Source organism: Merops nubicus, unplaced genomic scaffold, assembly GCF_000691845.1.
Source record: "Merops nubicus isolate BGI_N331 unplaced genomic scaffold, ASM69184v1 scaffold22029, whole genome shotgun sequence".
In the NCBI taxonomy this organism is placed as follows: Eukaryota; Metazoa; Chordata; class Aves; order Coraciiformes; family Meropidae; genus Merops; species Merops nubicus.
Window position 1 is genome coordinate 49,574 of NW_008633339.1, and position 13,213 is coordinate 62,786.

General features: G+C 34.0%; 1 protein-coding gene across 2 annotated transcripts in view; it reads left to right on the plus strand.

The window, feature by feature from the left end:
* RFX3 (regulatory factor X, 3 (influences HLA class II expression)) overlaps positions 1 to 11,255 on the plus strand; it is a 54,779-nt gene extending 43,524 nt beyond the window's left edge. For both annotated transcript variants that reach the window (XM_008948233.1, XM_008948234.1), the window contains 10 exons: positions 913 to 1,034; positions 2,201 to 2,313; positions 3,128 to 3,243; positions 3,774 to 3,928; positions 4,532 to 4,629; positions 4,943 to 5,092; positions 6,577 to 6,785; positions 7,790 to 7,943; positions 9,976 to 10,018; positions 10,974 to 11,255. In XM_008948233.1, the coding sequence (XP_008946481.1) occupies positions 913 to 1,034; positions 2,201 to 2,313; positions 3,128 to 3,243; positions 3,774 to 3,928; positions 4,532 to 4,629; positions 4,943 to 5,092; positions 6,577 to 6,785; positions 7,790 to 7,943; positions 9,976 to 10,018; positions 10,974 to 11,212 (1,399 nt within the window). In that variant the 3' untranslated portion in view covers positions 11,213 to 11,255. The remainder of the gene's footprint in view (positions 1 to 912; positions 1,035 to 2,200; positions 2,314 to 3,127; positions 3,244 to 3,773; positions 3,929 to 4,531; positions 4,630 to 4,942; positions 5,093 to 6,576; positions 6,786 to 7,789; positions 7,944 to 9,975; positions 10,019 to 10,973) is intronic.
* Positions 11,256 to 13,213: the final 1,958 nt, after the last annotated feature.

The following is a 13,213-nucleotide window of genomic DNA, read 5'->3' on the forward strand; positions in this document are numbered from 1 at the left end:
ATGCCTAGAATACTGAATGAATGTTTTTCATGGGAACCTTCTTTTCAGTAATGAAAAGCTCAGTAATTACAACAGATAATGCTAGTTTATGTTTACTGGAAACAAAATTAAATGTTTCTTGCCACATATCTGAAGTTAGCATGGAATTTTACAGTCTGCACAATAATTCAAATTTAAGTGATCAGTAAAACACACTTTACTTAGCTTTGGAGTTTCTCTTATTTTCTTTTCCAGTGGCTACACTTCTTTTTCAAAAGTGCAAAGTGTCCAAGATTTTACCATTAAGACCAGGGAAAGTGTAAATTCTCAGTTGGTTTGGCAGTGACAAGCATGATCTTCAGTCTGCCAGACTGATTGCCGAGACAACACTTGGCCATCCAGACCAAAATTACAATTTGTATTATTGTGATTTTGGTCTTTACAAAAGATTCTGAGAATATATTAGTGAGAGGTTTTCCGAGTAGCTTTATCAGGCCTTCTGTTCTTAGGAGGGAAGTTCATTGGATTTGAAAGTCTTTAACTATCATCATACAGTAATATTCTTTCTTAAGGTAATGAAAAAATATTGTTGAATTATGTAATTATTGGGAAGTCGAGACATTTAGAAAGGGAAGGATTTGATTCCTTTTGGTGAAAATTAGCTGGTCTTATGGTATGCTGTTCCTAAGCTAAATTCCACAAGAAATTGACAGCACTGCTGTAGTATCACCTTTATGAATTCTGTAATGCATTGTTAGTGCTCTAGCTTCTCTTATTGTTTCTTTTGTTATTTAAAAAAAAAAATGAACATTTAAAAGTAATTTTTCCTCAAATTTTTATTTTGAGGTGGAGAAATCAGAGCAAACAGATTGTTTGATCTTATTTATTAATAAATTAACGGAAAGGATAATTTCGTATTTGATATTTTTGTAGGTATAAGCCTATGCAGAAAGTGGATGGAGTTGCAGATGGCTTCACAGGAAGTGGTCAACAGACAGGCACATCTGTTGAACAAACTGTAATTGCCCAAAGTCAACATCATCAACAGTTTTTAGGTATGAGAGCAGATTTTATACTGCTGTAGAAATAAGATGAACTTCATTATCACTGTGAATATCAAGCCACTCAAGTACAGTAGTTGCTTCTAAAGTTATCATGCCCTCTTTATGTAATATTTGATACACATCAAGTAACTATAAAGGAAAAAAATACGTAAATTCTGTATTTGTGTGATATTATTATATAAATCACAGTGCAGTTGATGTGCAAAGTTATATTAGACATGCAAATTCAAATTCCTGTGATGAAAGTTGTTCCTTGTATGTGCATTACAGTCCATTTTATTTCATAAAAGGGAGTGCAGTTGTGTTGCATTACTATTACAGGTTAGCCATCCAGTGGGCTGCTTTGAAAGTGTGCTGTAGTGTTACAAGTGGAAGGAGCCAAATAGTTTCAGCTAGAACACCAAAGTTCTTGTTTAAAAATATCCCTGGTTGTGGATTCATTGATCCAGCTCAATATGTAAAGGAAACAAATGGTAATATAGTTATTTGTGTATGTAGGAAGACTCTTCCGCTGTGTTACTGCAGAAGGTTCACACTTATTTAGTTGTGATTTTCAAGTGCCAAATCCCAAATCCCTCGGCCTAATTAACATAAGGGCAGCATTAAAATGTTTTGAATCTTCCTTTCCAGGAAATAGTTGTAACAAATAGTAGAAAAACCACATTGTCTCTACTTGAAAGCCTAGTGAATTACAAATTAAAATGTACATCTGTTCTGATAAGCCCCATCATACCTGGCTACATAGAAACTCTTCAACTGAATAAGAAATAAACTATTCAAGGATTAATCTTTCATTGACACAGATATTTCATATGTCAATATTTCATATTTCATATGTCAATACCATTGACATAGATATTTCCCTTTATCCTGTAATATTCTGAAACCATGTGTGTTAGTTTTTCTGTATAGATGTAGTACACACGTGACATCTTTTTAATCTCTTCAGGAATAATTTTGTATTTCTTTTTTATTAAAAAATACGGGATGAATTTGTTTACAGTTTTAACATACAACAGGTATGAAAGACTCTTCTCTTTGAATATTATGATCTTTTGGAATTGATTTCTCTGTATCATCCTTGAATTTTTTCTCAATTTTACTCTAACTGGCACTGTTCACAATAGCCCCTTTTCATTATGTTGTCATGAAAACAGATGCATCTCGAGTACTTCCAGAGTTTGGAGAAGTTGAAATATCTTCTCTGCCAGATGGTACTACCTTTGAGGATATCAAATCACTGCAGAGTCTTTATCGAGAGCACTGTGAGGTATTTCCTATAAAGCATTTAATTTTTAAAGTTCATGACTTTTAGGGAATTGATCTTCACAAGACAAGATCTTCACTGTACAAGACAGTAATGCCCAATATATTGCAGCCATGTTAGTGGTACATGACCTTCCCCCAGAATATTTTGCTAATTTCTTTGGAAAGGACATTAGTAAAAAGTTTTTTTCCAGAGGGTCCCCTTTACAAGGGAAAAAAGTAATATTTAACATACAATGAGAATGAAATGTAATTACGTGTATGTTTTCAGAATATTAGAGAAACTAGACATCAGACTGTACATGCAACTATTTGATTTAGTCAATATGAAATGTAAATTGGGTTAAATTATTATTTATCTTTTTACATTAAATCAGTAACTTTTTTCTCATTTCTCAAAGATACGTTGAGACATTTAAGCCATGTTTGATACTGAACAATATGTCTTTCAAAATTATTTTTGAAGGTGCTTTCAAACCTATAATGAATTATGACAAAGAATAAAATAGCAGCTTTCCTTTGTGTTTACAGTAGCACTAAATACTTTCTTTGGGTGAATTCCTCTGATATGTTTACACAGGCCATGCTCATTTCTGGTGGGATCTGTGCATTTACACCTGGACTTACTGAAGTCTCTGTGCACACCAGTTTATAGTGGATAATTTATGGATATCAAAGGCATTAAAACATATTATTTATAACCCAAGGAGTGTACAGTTTGCTCCATTACAGGAAACAAAAGTGATAGCTCTACTTGGAGTTGGGAGTGGGGGAAAACTGTGTAGAAGACAGTATGTACTTGTGTCTTATTTTCTCAGGCAATACTGGATGTGGTTGTGAATCTTCAGTTCAGCCTGATAGAAAAATTGTGGCAAACTTTCTGGCGCTATTCTCCCTCTGCTCCACCTGATGGCACTACTATTACTGAGCCAAGGTTAGCAAATGTTTCTCTCCATTTACTGCTTCTCAGGCAGTAACAATAATACAAGTGTCAAAAAGAAAAAAACAAAACAAAACAAAACAAAAAAAAAACCCAACGAAACATCTTGATGGTTTTACCTGCAGAGTAATACTTTTATTTTCATATACTAATTTTTCAATCAAGTTTATTTTATCTAGTGTTTTTTAATAGGCTGGGTGTATGAAAAAGAATATTCTTGAAATTATGATGTCGTCCATTTTTTTGTTTGCTTGGACAACTACTGTAAAGGTGTCTTTTCCCTGTATTCTATTCACTTCTTTTCAGCTAAAAGGATTATTCATAGCTCTGCTAGATTTATGAGCTGTAGCAAAGCTATGGAGGCATTTTTAAAATCCATTTCCATATGGCACAATGGGTAAAGAAGTTCTGTTGGGTGAGACATCTGTGAGGTCTTGATAAAATAACAGATTTTAACATCCATTGCAGTTTTTTACTTGCTGTAGATGCATTCATTTACTTGTTTACTACATTTTTTAATGTAGCAATCTGAGTGAAATAGAAAGTCGACTTCCAAAAGCAAAGCTGATTACTCTGTGCAAGAATGAGTCTATTCTGAAATGGATGTGTAACTGTGACCATGTGATGTACCAGGCTTTGGTGGAGATTCTCATTCCTGACGTCCTTAGACCTATTCCTAGTAAGTCGAACACCTGAAGGATTTTGTGGGGTATTTTGTGCATGCGTGTGTGATGGTGGTGGTGGTCTAATGCCTCACAGGGCAGATTTAGGAGCTTGAAAGTTAGGAAAGTATTGTATATTGTTTATTCTTAATTTTATTTTGTTGCAAGTTGTGCTGAGAGTTTATGTATGCTTTGTATTTTGAAAGTAAGAATTTTAGTGCAGTTGGAAGGTCCAATCCTTGAGATGAAGTTTCATACTAAAGCTACTTGTTTCTGTGTTATATTTTCAGATAAAAACATTTACCCTGACTCCAGACTGCTTGATAGACGCAAGTCCTGTGGCCCTGAGCCACTGTGCATAATATTAGCCAGTCCTTGCACTAAATTTGTTTGTTTAGGGTTTAAACATTACTTATTAATCTTTGATTACCCTGACAAAACTGAAATGATTATTGCATAATCTATATCTGAATGAGGCATTTTGAATGTAAACTAGCTTTGTCTTTTAATAAGTAAAAGCAGCAGACCTGAACATGAGTGTGTAAATATAGAGAATGCAAAGGATTTCAGGACAGGTACCTTGATTTCTTTTAATTCTGTTTTTATTCCTTATTGCACAGGTGCCTTGACCCAAGCCATTCGCAATTTTGCAAAAAGCCTTGAAGGTTGGCTTTCAAATGCCATGAACAATATTCCACAGAGGATGATACAAACCAAGGTAGGCAAAACTGTTGTAGTAGTCTTTTTGCAATGGCAAACCAAATGGGCAGTAGCGCCTAAGAGAAGTATCTTTATAACTTTAATGCTAAATGTCATGTTTAGCATCAAGCACTGAATGATGGGAGAGGAGATAACTTAGTTTTGTCAAAAAATTATAAGGAAGATGATATTTGATCTGCTAGATGGACACAATTCACATATTAATATTAAGTAGAATATTAAAATGAAGGCAATCAAAAAAAGACTCAATCTGTGTGATTAATCTACAGATAAAGACTACAGTAGTTTAAACCAAATTAATTTCTTTGTAGGTTGCCGCTGTAAGTGCCTTTGCCCAGACTCTGCGAAGATACACATCTCTTAATCACCTGGCTCAAGCAGCTCGAGCTGTGCTTCAAAATACTTCTCAAATCAACCAGATGCTCAATGATCTTAACCGTGTTGATTTTGCCAATGTTCAGGTAAAACATAAAGTGATATGTCCTTTATGATTTTGAACTTCATTGTTAGCTGTCATTATTCTATCAATAAAGTGAAGTGAGGACATTTTGTTGATTCATGTATGCAGAGATTCGGTATAAACATGACAGCTTGCACTTCAGGCGAGTAAGCACTCAGAACCATTATCTGTTTCCATTTACTGTCTTGAAGTGCACATATTCTTCCAACTTCTATGCAAATGTAGAGCAAATATGTTCTTAGAATGAATACCATGAATGATGTCTTAGTAATAGCATAAATGATACCTTAGAATTAGATCTCCGATAGTTGCATAGCTTCTAAATGTCTCTAGAAGCTATTAAATGCACAACATTGTTTCTGGTAGAGACTGTTTCAGTATTTGTTTTTAGAAGAGACTGTTCTGTTATTTCAAAGACATTATCATTAGGATACTTTATCTAATTGCCTATGCTTAAAGTTACATGATCTTCTGAGTAATTGGTTAGATTAGTATACATTAGAACTAGTTTCCAGTTAATTACATTCTATCTTTTCACTAAGCTTAATTTCTCTACATGTTTGTGCTCCTCAGATGAAAAGTATTTTTTTCCTTTTACCCAGCAAAATGAAATGTTCCAGATTATTGGTAGTTACATATTTGTCACTTTTCCTTGTGCTAATTTTAGCACATGTCTTAATAGCCTTAACAAAAGTCAATTAAGAGTACTTGACCGAAGATACAGTAACACCTTTAATATGGATACAGTCTGTAAATGAGGTGTTGGCACATGATAACTAGAGTTTAAGGACTTGGATTGCAGTTAGTGGGTGTTCATTTTTGTCTTAGTTTCTGAATTTACTGGCTAGGCTTATTTAAACTTAATAACACTGACTAAAATACTTATTATTATAAGCATAGTGTGTTTCTCCCTTTGTGTGCAGTCCATGTTGCACATGAAGTAATGTGTAATCAATTGCTGCCAATTATCAAGAAACAAAACAATCATTTACATGCAAAGCTTTCTTTTATAAGAATATATAAGAGAAATTGTCTTTAAGCTTAACTTCTTCAAAACCAAAGGAACATTCCACTTGATTTCTTGCTGCTTCTTTTATTACTTTAGCCTCCCATTTAACTGTTCTTCCTGCTTGTCCTGCCTGCAGTCCAATAAAAAATTGACGAGTCCCGAATATTTCCATAGAAAAATGATGAATGAGGGAAGTAGAAACCTTTTTTGAAAATAAACATGGAAAACTGCAGCATACTTGTGTCATTTCCATTGTTCTCATTTCCTTATTTGATGTCTGCTCTTATGTTATGTTTTTCCCACCCATTTGTTTCCAGCAAATTTATGATAGATACAAAAAAAGATCCTTCTTAGTTTGCGTAGTAAGTGGGTTTTATCCTTTTCATCCATTGAATGGCTTAATCTTTGAGAAAGAATTACAGTCTGTGCTTTGGCTTATGTATTGTTATTTCAAGAGTTGCCATGTGCTGTAACAGGAGCAGGCTTCCTGGGTGTGCCAGTGTGATGACAACATGGTTCAGAGACTAGAAACAGATTTCAAGATGACTCTTCAACAGCAGAGTACTCTGGAGCAGTGGGCTGCCTGGCTTGATAATGTAATGATGCAAGCGTTGAAACCATATGAAGGAAGACCCAGCTTTCCTAAAGCAGCACGACAATTTCTTTTAAAATGGTCTTTCTACAGGTAGTATTTAATAAACTTCTAAAACATTCCAACTATTCTATTATTTGCTGAATTGTTTACTGTAATGAAGCTGACAGATCAATATCAAACAGTGGCTTGCTCAAGCATGAAAAGCATGGGCTTTCTTTCCAATCATCATAAATGATCTGTCCTTGTTGTTCTAAATACTGAGTGCAAATTAATGCAGGTGGAATGTTGTCCTGAGTTAAAAACATAATATGAAATTTTTGGGTTGAATAACTAGACAGTTAGTAACCCACTGTTTTTAATGCTGTTTATTAAAACACTGTGGTATTTGTCTTTATTAGGTAAGAAAGACAAAGCATGTTTTTAATATGTAAAAGGAACATTAAGACAGGCATTCCATGTTAGCTGCTTATTGAAACAGTTATCAGAGTAAACCTTGTTCTTCGAAAACGACTGTAACAACTACTTGCTGATGATATGAGAATTTATCAATATAACATGTGCACACAAATCTACTTTTTTGTAATTTTGTTTCAAAATTTTTAAATTCTGGCAATTAAAATGTTTGTACTTGGTAGGTGGATACAACAGACACTATGTAAGTATTAGTTTGTGTAAAATTGGATAGTTTTCTTACCATTTTAATTGTTCGTGTTTTCAGCAAAACTTTTTTTTCAAGTTAGACTTTATAGTTGCTCAAGTTTTTTTCTAAGTTAGGATTTATAGATGCACAAGTATCGGTAGTTATATGTATATCTAAACAAAGAAAAAGTGAATAGAGAACTATCGGGTTATTTCTTGCATAATGTGGTGTCCAACAATACCTCAAAAGAGAGAAGCAAATGTTTGCTTTACTTAGACATCTCTTTCTGAAGACAACACAAATAAGAGTAATAAAAAAGTAATAAAAAATTAAAAAAGTAATTCGCATTACTTTGGCGAATATTGGTTTTGAGGTGAAATGTCTACATGCCTAAGTGTTAAGATGACTATGACATGTAATACATAAACCTATATATGTTTCTATTTTTGAATAGCTCAATGGTGATTCGGGATTTAACCTTGCGCAGTGCTGCTAGCTTTGGCTCTTTCCATCTGATCCGCTTGCTTTACGATGAATACATGTTTTACTTAGTAGAACACCGTGTTGCTCAGGCAACAGGAGAGACACCTATTGCAGTTATGGGAGAGGTAAGAGAATATGTAACAGACTAGATTAATAGATGTAGTGATGAATTTGGTTGTGCATCTTTGCAAGTTTTCTAAACTTTTATGTGGAGCTATGGGTTGTTCTGCAATGTAACAATAGATTGGGTTATATATACATATAACAGCTTCAAACTTGTTTCATTGATTGTCAGAGTACCAAAATCCCATTGAATTCTAACAACCAATTATTTCCAAATGAGCTTGCTCCTTTACAAATCTGGAGACAGATTCATGTGCACAGATTGAAAAATGTTAGTCGACATACAACCTTTTTCCAGTTTTCGAGAACTAGATCTTTTCTCTGAAAATAAGCAAAGGAACAGAGTAATAGGGAAGCATTGCAAACACGGATTGGTTTCCGTGTGTTTGTATGTTTTTAATTGCCACACAAATGTCAACACGAGTGAGCTGAGTGCTCCCATTGACTTGAGAAGGATGGTTTGCATGCAGAATTTTGGCTTGTACAGTAGTGCTCACATAAGTGTTATAAAACCAGCACAGACATACCTGGAGGTTTGCACCACAGTTGATTTTCATACGTGGATTTCAAAGATTAAAAAAAAAAAAAAAATTTTGCATCTGCAAGGCAAACTTTATCTTATCCGTCTCTTTTCCAGTACTTCATTCTAACCTTTGAGTGAGACAGTGAGGAATGCATGAATTGCCATCAAAGAATTGCAGCTCAAAAGTGCTGGGAAATGGATATATTTGAAAATATGGTAGATAGGTAATGGGACAGCTGTGTTACGTTTTTACACTTTTGAGTCACTATCATATTCTATGTTACTGATAAATTGCATGTCATTTTGCGAGTTGATTTGACATCAGTTATCATTCTCACCTTAAGATAGATTGATAGAATCATTAAATACTACAAACAGATGTTATACTTTCGAGAGAAACTGGAAATGTCTCAGCTTCTTTTGTCAGATGATTCTGTAGCATGTGGTATGAGATGTTTCACAAAAAATTAAGAACAATGTTTCTGCTTCGTGGCCCACCAATAGTATTTTTTCTTCATCTCCTATATTTTCAGTGAGGTACACGTATACAGTTACTACTTTCTTGTCTTCATACAGACACTGTGTTAGGCATACATGTGGTGTAGGGTCTTCTATAAAGTTTAGGTAGACTGAAAATTGAGATATTATGAGGAAGTAAGTAAGCTAAAATTTTTGGAGGTGTAATGGAACAGTAAGTGCTCATTACATGCATATCTTTTTGTTTCTGTGTATTCAATGATGGTGACTGAAATAAAATCAGGAAGTCTGTGGTCTGACAAACACTGTAAGACATTATAAACTGGTGTTGCAGCTGAGAAAAGCATTCTCATTTTTTTCGCTTCCCTTTTCCTTTGGACAAAGGTATTGACAAAATTCTTCTGAAAAAGACTGGTATAATTTATGTTTAGAAATAGATTTATCTAAATAACATACTTTCATCTGAGATTCACTGATGACATCTTGCTCTGCCAGCTCATAGCTAAGAGAAATTAGAGGATTCAGGGGAGGAAAGTGAGAAAGGTTGTTCATGTAGCTGTGTAACTAAATCTATTACCAGATTGTAAATCCTTTCTCAGCAGTGCCTTTCATCTACCTTACAAGTAGATTTGCAACACTGTGACATAGCTTCATTTTTGTTCCACCACAACACAAGTTGCCTCTGGGAGATCTTAAAAAGAGCTTTTTGTTAAAATATTCACAGTTCATAATGGACATCCATCACAATTTATGGCTCAATTCAAACAACAAAGGCGTTGATGAAGTAATCTTTAAAAAGTTTCTACTTCCCATTTTAATTTTTTAGGGTTTACTTAGTGATAATTGTCTTAATAAGCACAAGACTAGGATGGAATGGAAAAGTAATTGCTGTACTATAGATGTGGCTGCAGCCAAGATCATGCATTTGAATGCTAGCCTCAAACTAGTGGAGCATGGATCTGCTCCATCACAGATGCTCTGAGTTCACATTTGCTTAAGACTGTGTCCATTTTTTTTTATTGTTTATATTGCAGTTTGGTGATTTAAATGCTGTGTCTCCTGGAAATATGGATAAAGGTAAGCATTTTAATCCCTCCAGTGTATAATTCTGTCCAGAGCTAACATGTCTTTTTGAGAACAGTAAGTCCTTATGTTTTAAAAATACAGTAAAACAGAATTTAGAGCTGTATCATGCTTTAAAGTGCATGTATATGATATGTATTATTGTATTATACGGATACAATAACCTATCTATGTAATATGCAACATATAATAATGACTAGAATATTGTAGTTCTGTTTTAAAATAAGAATATATTTTAAAGATGTTTATTATGTGCACAAGAAATATTACAACTTTAATGTAGAATGTAGTTGTAGCTGATAGGACAGAGGAGGATATCAGCTGTGGGAAGGAAGACAGGACTGTGCGTAGGTATGTGTATATAGCAAATGTTCTGCTAAGTGAAGAAGGCAGAACTGCATGCAAGTAGCTGTCAGATCATTTGCCAGTGAAAAGCAGAGAAACAAATGAGTTCCTTTAAACTTCTTCATGCCATATTTTGACATACATTCTTACATTGAGTGGTTGAATGATTTGGGGTGACTGTATCCCAGATCACTCAGCTCAAATGTGTCAGCATTTGGGGTCAAGTCACTCCAAGTGTCTTCACCTCTATTTCCCTGCCTGTAACTAAAAGTAGCAACTCTTCTGTACCTCATTTTTTAGAGATGTTCACCTCTTAGGAGCAATATGAAGTTAACGTTATTTGTTAGATACTGGTTTTGAGATCATACTTTTTTCCCACATACTATATCAACAGTAACTCAAGTGATCAAAGCTGAGAGTCTGTTTACCTGTTTGAGATTGTAATTGACTTTTTCCATTAAAATACTGTATTTTCAACTCGTGCTTTTTTTAGATTGCTAGTCTTCCCTGTGTTTTTGTATTTCAACAATTACTTGCAAAATAAAGACCCTTGTATTAGAATTTCATCCCTTTTTTCTCGTTTCATGGTGGTTTGTTTGTGCAGATGAGGGCAGTGAAGTTGAAAGTGAAATAGATGAAGAGCTGGATGAAAATGGAGAGCCACAAGCCAAGAGGGCGAAAACGGAGCTAAACCAGGCGTTCCAGGTGGGCTGCATGCAGCCAGTGCTTGAGAGTGGAGTACAGCAGAACCTCCTGAGCCCAATTCATAATGAGCACATTGTTGCAACTACTCAGACTATCAGACAATGCAGTGCTACTGGAAATACATACACTGCAGTCTAATACGAACCTCCCACCTGCTCCCCCGTTACATTTGGTTTTATTACAGAAAAAAAAAAATAAAGAAAAGGTTGACTGTTGTTCAAATTTTGGCTGTGCTGAACTTTATTTTATTGGAGTTGCTAAATGGAATGGTTGTATGTATTTTGCCAGATCTGTTTAAAAAAAAAAAAAAAAAAAAAAATTTTTTTGTAAACAGATTCGTTTTACACTGGCTACTGAATATGAAGAGTTTTCTTAGTATCAAGTGCAAGGGAGATTTTTGCAAAGCTTAATGTTAATGTTTTTGTCCTCTTATAATAATTTAAATTTTTTCATAGTTTTAAGAAATATTTTAATGTTAATTATTAGTTATGATGATGATTTCATATAGATAGGTTTTTAATTAGATGCACTTCTGTGAAATATCAAAAGAACTGTTTCCTTTGATTTACACTGGAGGCATACTTATTTGACAGCAGATGTATCAAATTTGTTATAAAAGGTGCTTTTCTTTGGACAACAAGAAGACACTATTTTGATAAAATTGTGAGCATCAAGGGGATTTTTTGTAATAATGCTGGAGTGTTGGGAAGATCTCCTGCTTTCTTTCTGTGAGCAAGAAGCAAGATTAAATGACAGAATTGTAACAGAATGTGGTAATGTGTACGTCATGAGCGTACCTAATTATCTGACCATCATGTAAACAATGCAAGCTTTCTTTAAAATCAGCAGTTGCAGGTATTATTTGCATACCAGTTCCTTTGTTTTGAAGACTACTGATTCTATATGTGGGGCCACTGAACAGGTGCTGTTTGCTGTTGAGTGGTACTGTAGTTGTAGAAACTGAAGCTAAAAAAGAAGTGACTTGATTATTATTATTACTAAGTGTACGTGCTACTTATGCTGAACTGGACATACAGGAAAACGTTCCGTTTGGATGACTTTCTTCTATTCCAGGTCTTTTCCTACTAGTGGTTCAATCTGCTGCTCTTAGAAAAGATGATATATAGAATGCAAGGAATGTAGCAACCTGCATCATTTTCCTTTCGAGAATAATTCCTTGTTAAAGTGGATTTAAATTTTTACAAAAATTAGATAAGGCAGTGTAACTGGCACACCTCACTTGTACTTATTCCCAATTGTGTAGAATTTGAATAGGTGGCTAGATGGACCATTGCCATTTAAGAATGTACATCAGGGATCATTGTACCTCGGCTATTACATGGTGCCTTAAACAGAACTGAAGCTAAGACTTAGTACTTTTTGTTATTCTGAACTCTTAAATTAATTCAACAAGGTGTGCCTGTCATTTTCAAATTCCCTGAGAAGTAAGGACAGGCTACATAGCCTTCAAAAGAATAAAAGGATTTTTATTATTAAATAATTTTAATATCCCTCTTAGAATGACAATAAACCTATTTTTTTCTCGTTTCTAGCTGGATTTCACTTTATGACAAATAAAACTAGCTTGGGGATTTGAAAAGCAAAACTAGCTTTAATACCACCTTCAAATGTCAAAATAGATTGACCATAGTCCCAAGCATGATTATATATTTTCTAAACCCTTACCTACTTTTGATTTTAAAAACTAAAAAGAAATAAATGAACAGGTACATAATGCAGTGCATGTTTCAATTTATATATTTTGTGGGGTATCAGCCAGATATTGCATTTTAATGGTTAAATAATGACAGTTTATAGATATAATATTAATCATATTAATTGACATTAAACTCGATTTTTTTCTTCTTAAACGTTTCATTATTGCTACACTAAAATAGTGGAATTAAATAAACAAAAAAGCCAAAAGTGAATGTGAGCACAAATAGATCAACTTTACAGAGAAGACTGTGTAAGAAAATTAGGAATTCTTTTATTTTGGTTTATCTAGTGTGTCTGAAAATGATTTTAAAATCATGTATACCAAATGGGAGGAGAGCATGTAAAATGAACAGCATATTTATAGCAAACACGTTTGTTGCTAGAGTTTACATATGCTCCAAATACAGCTGCACATCAACT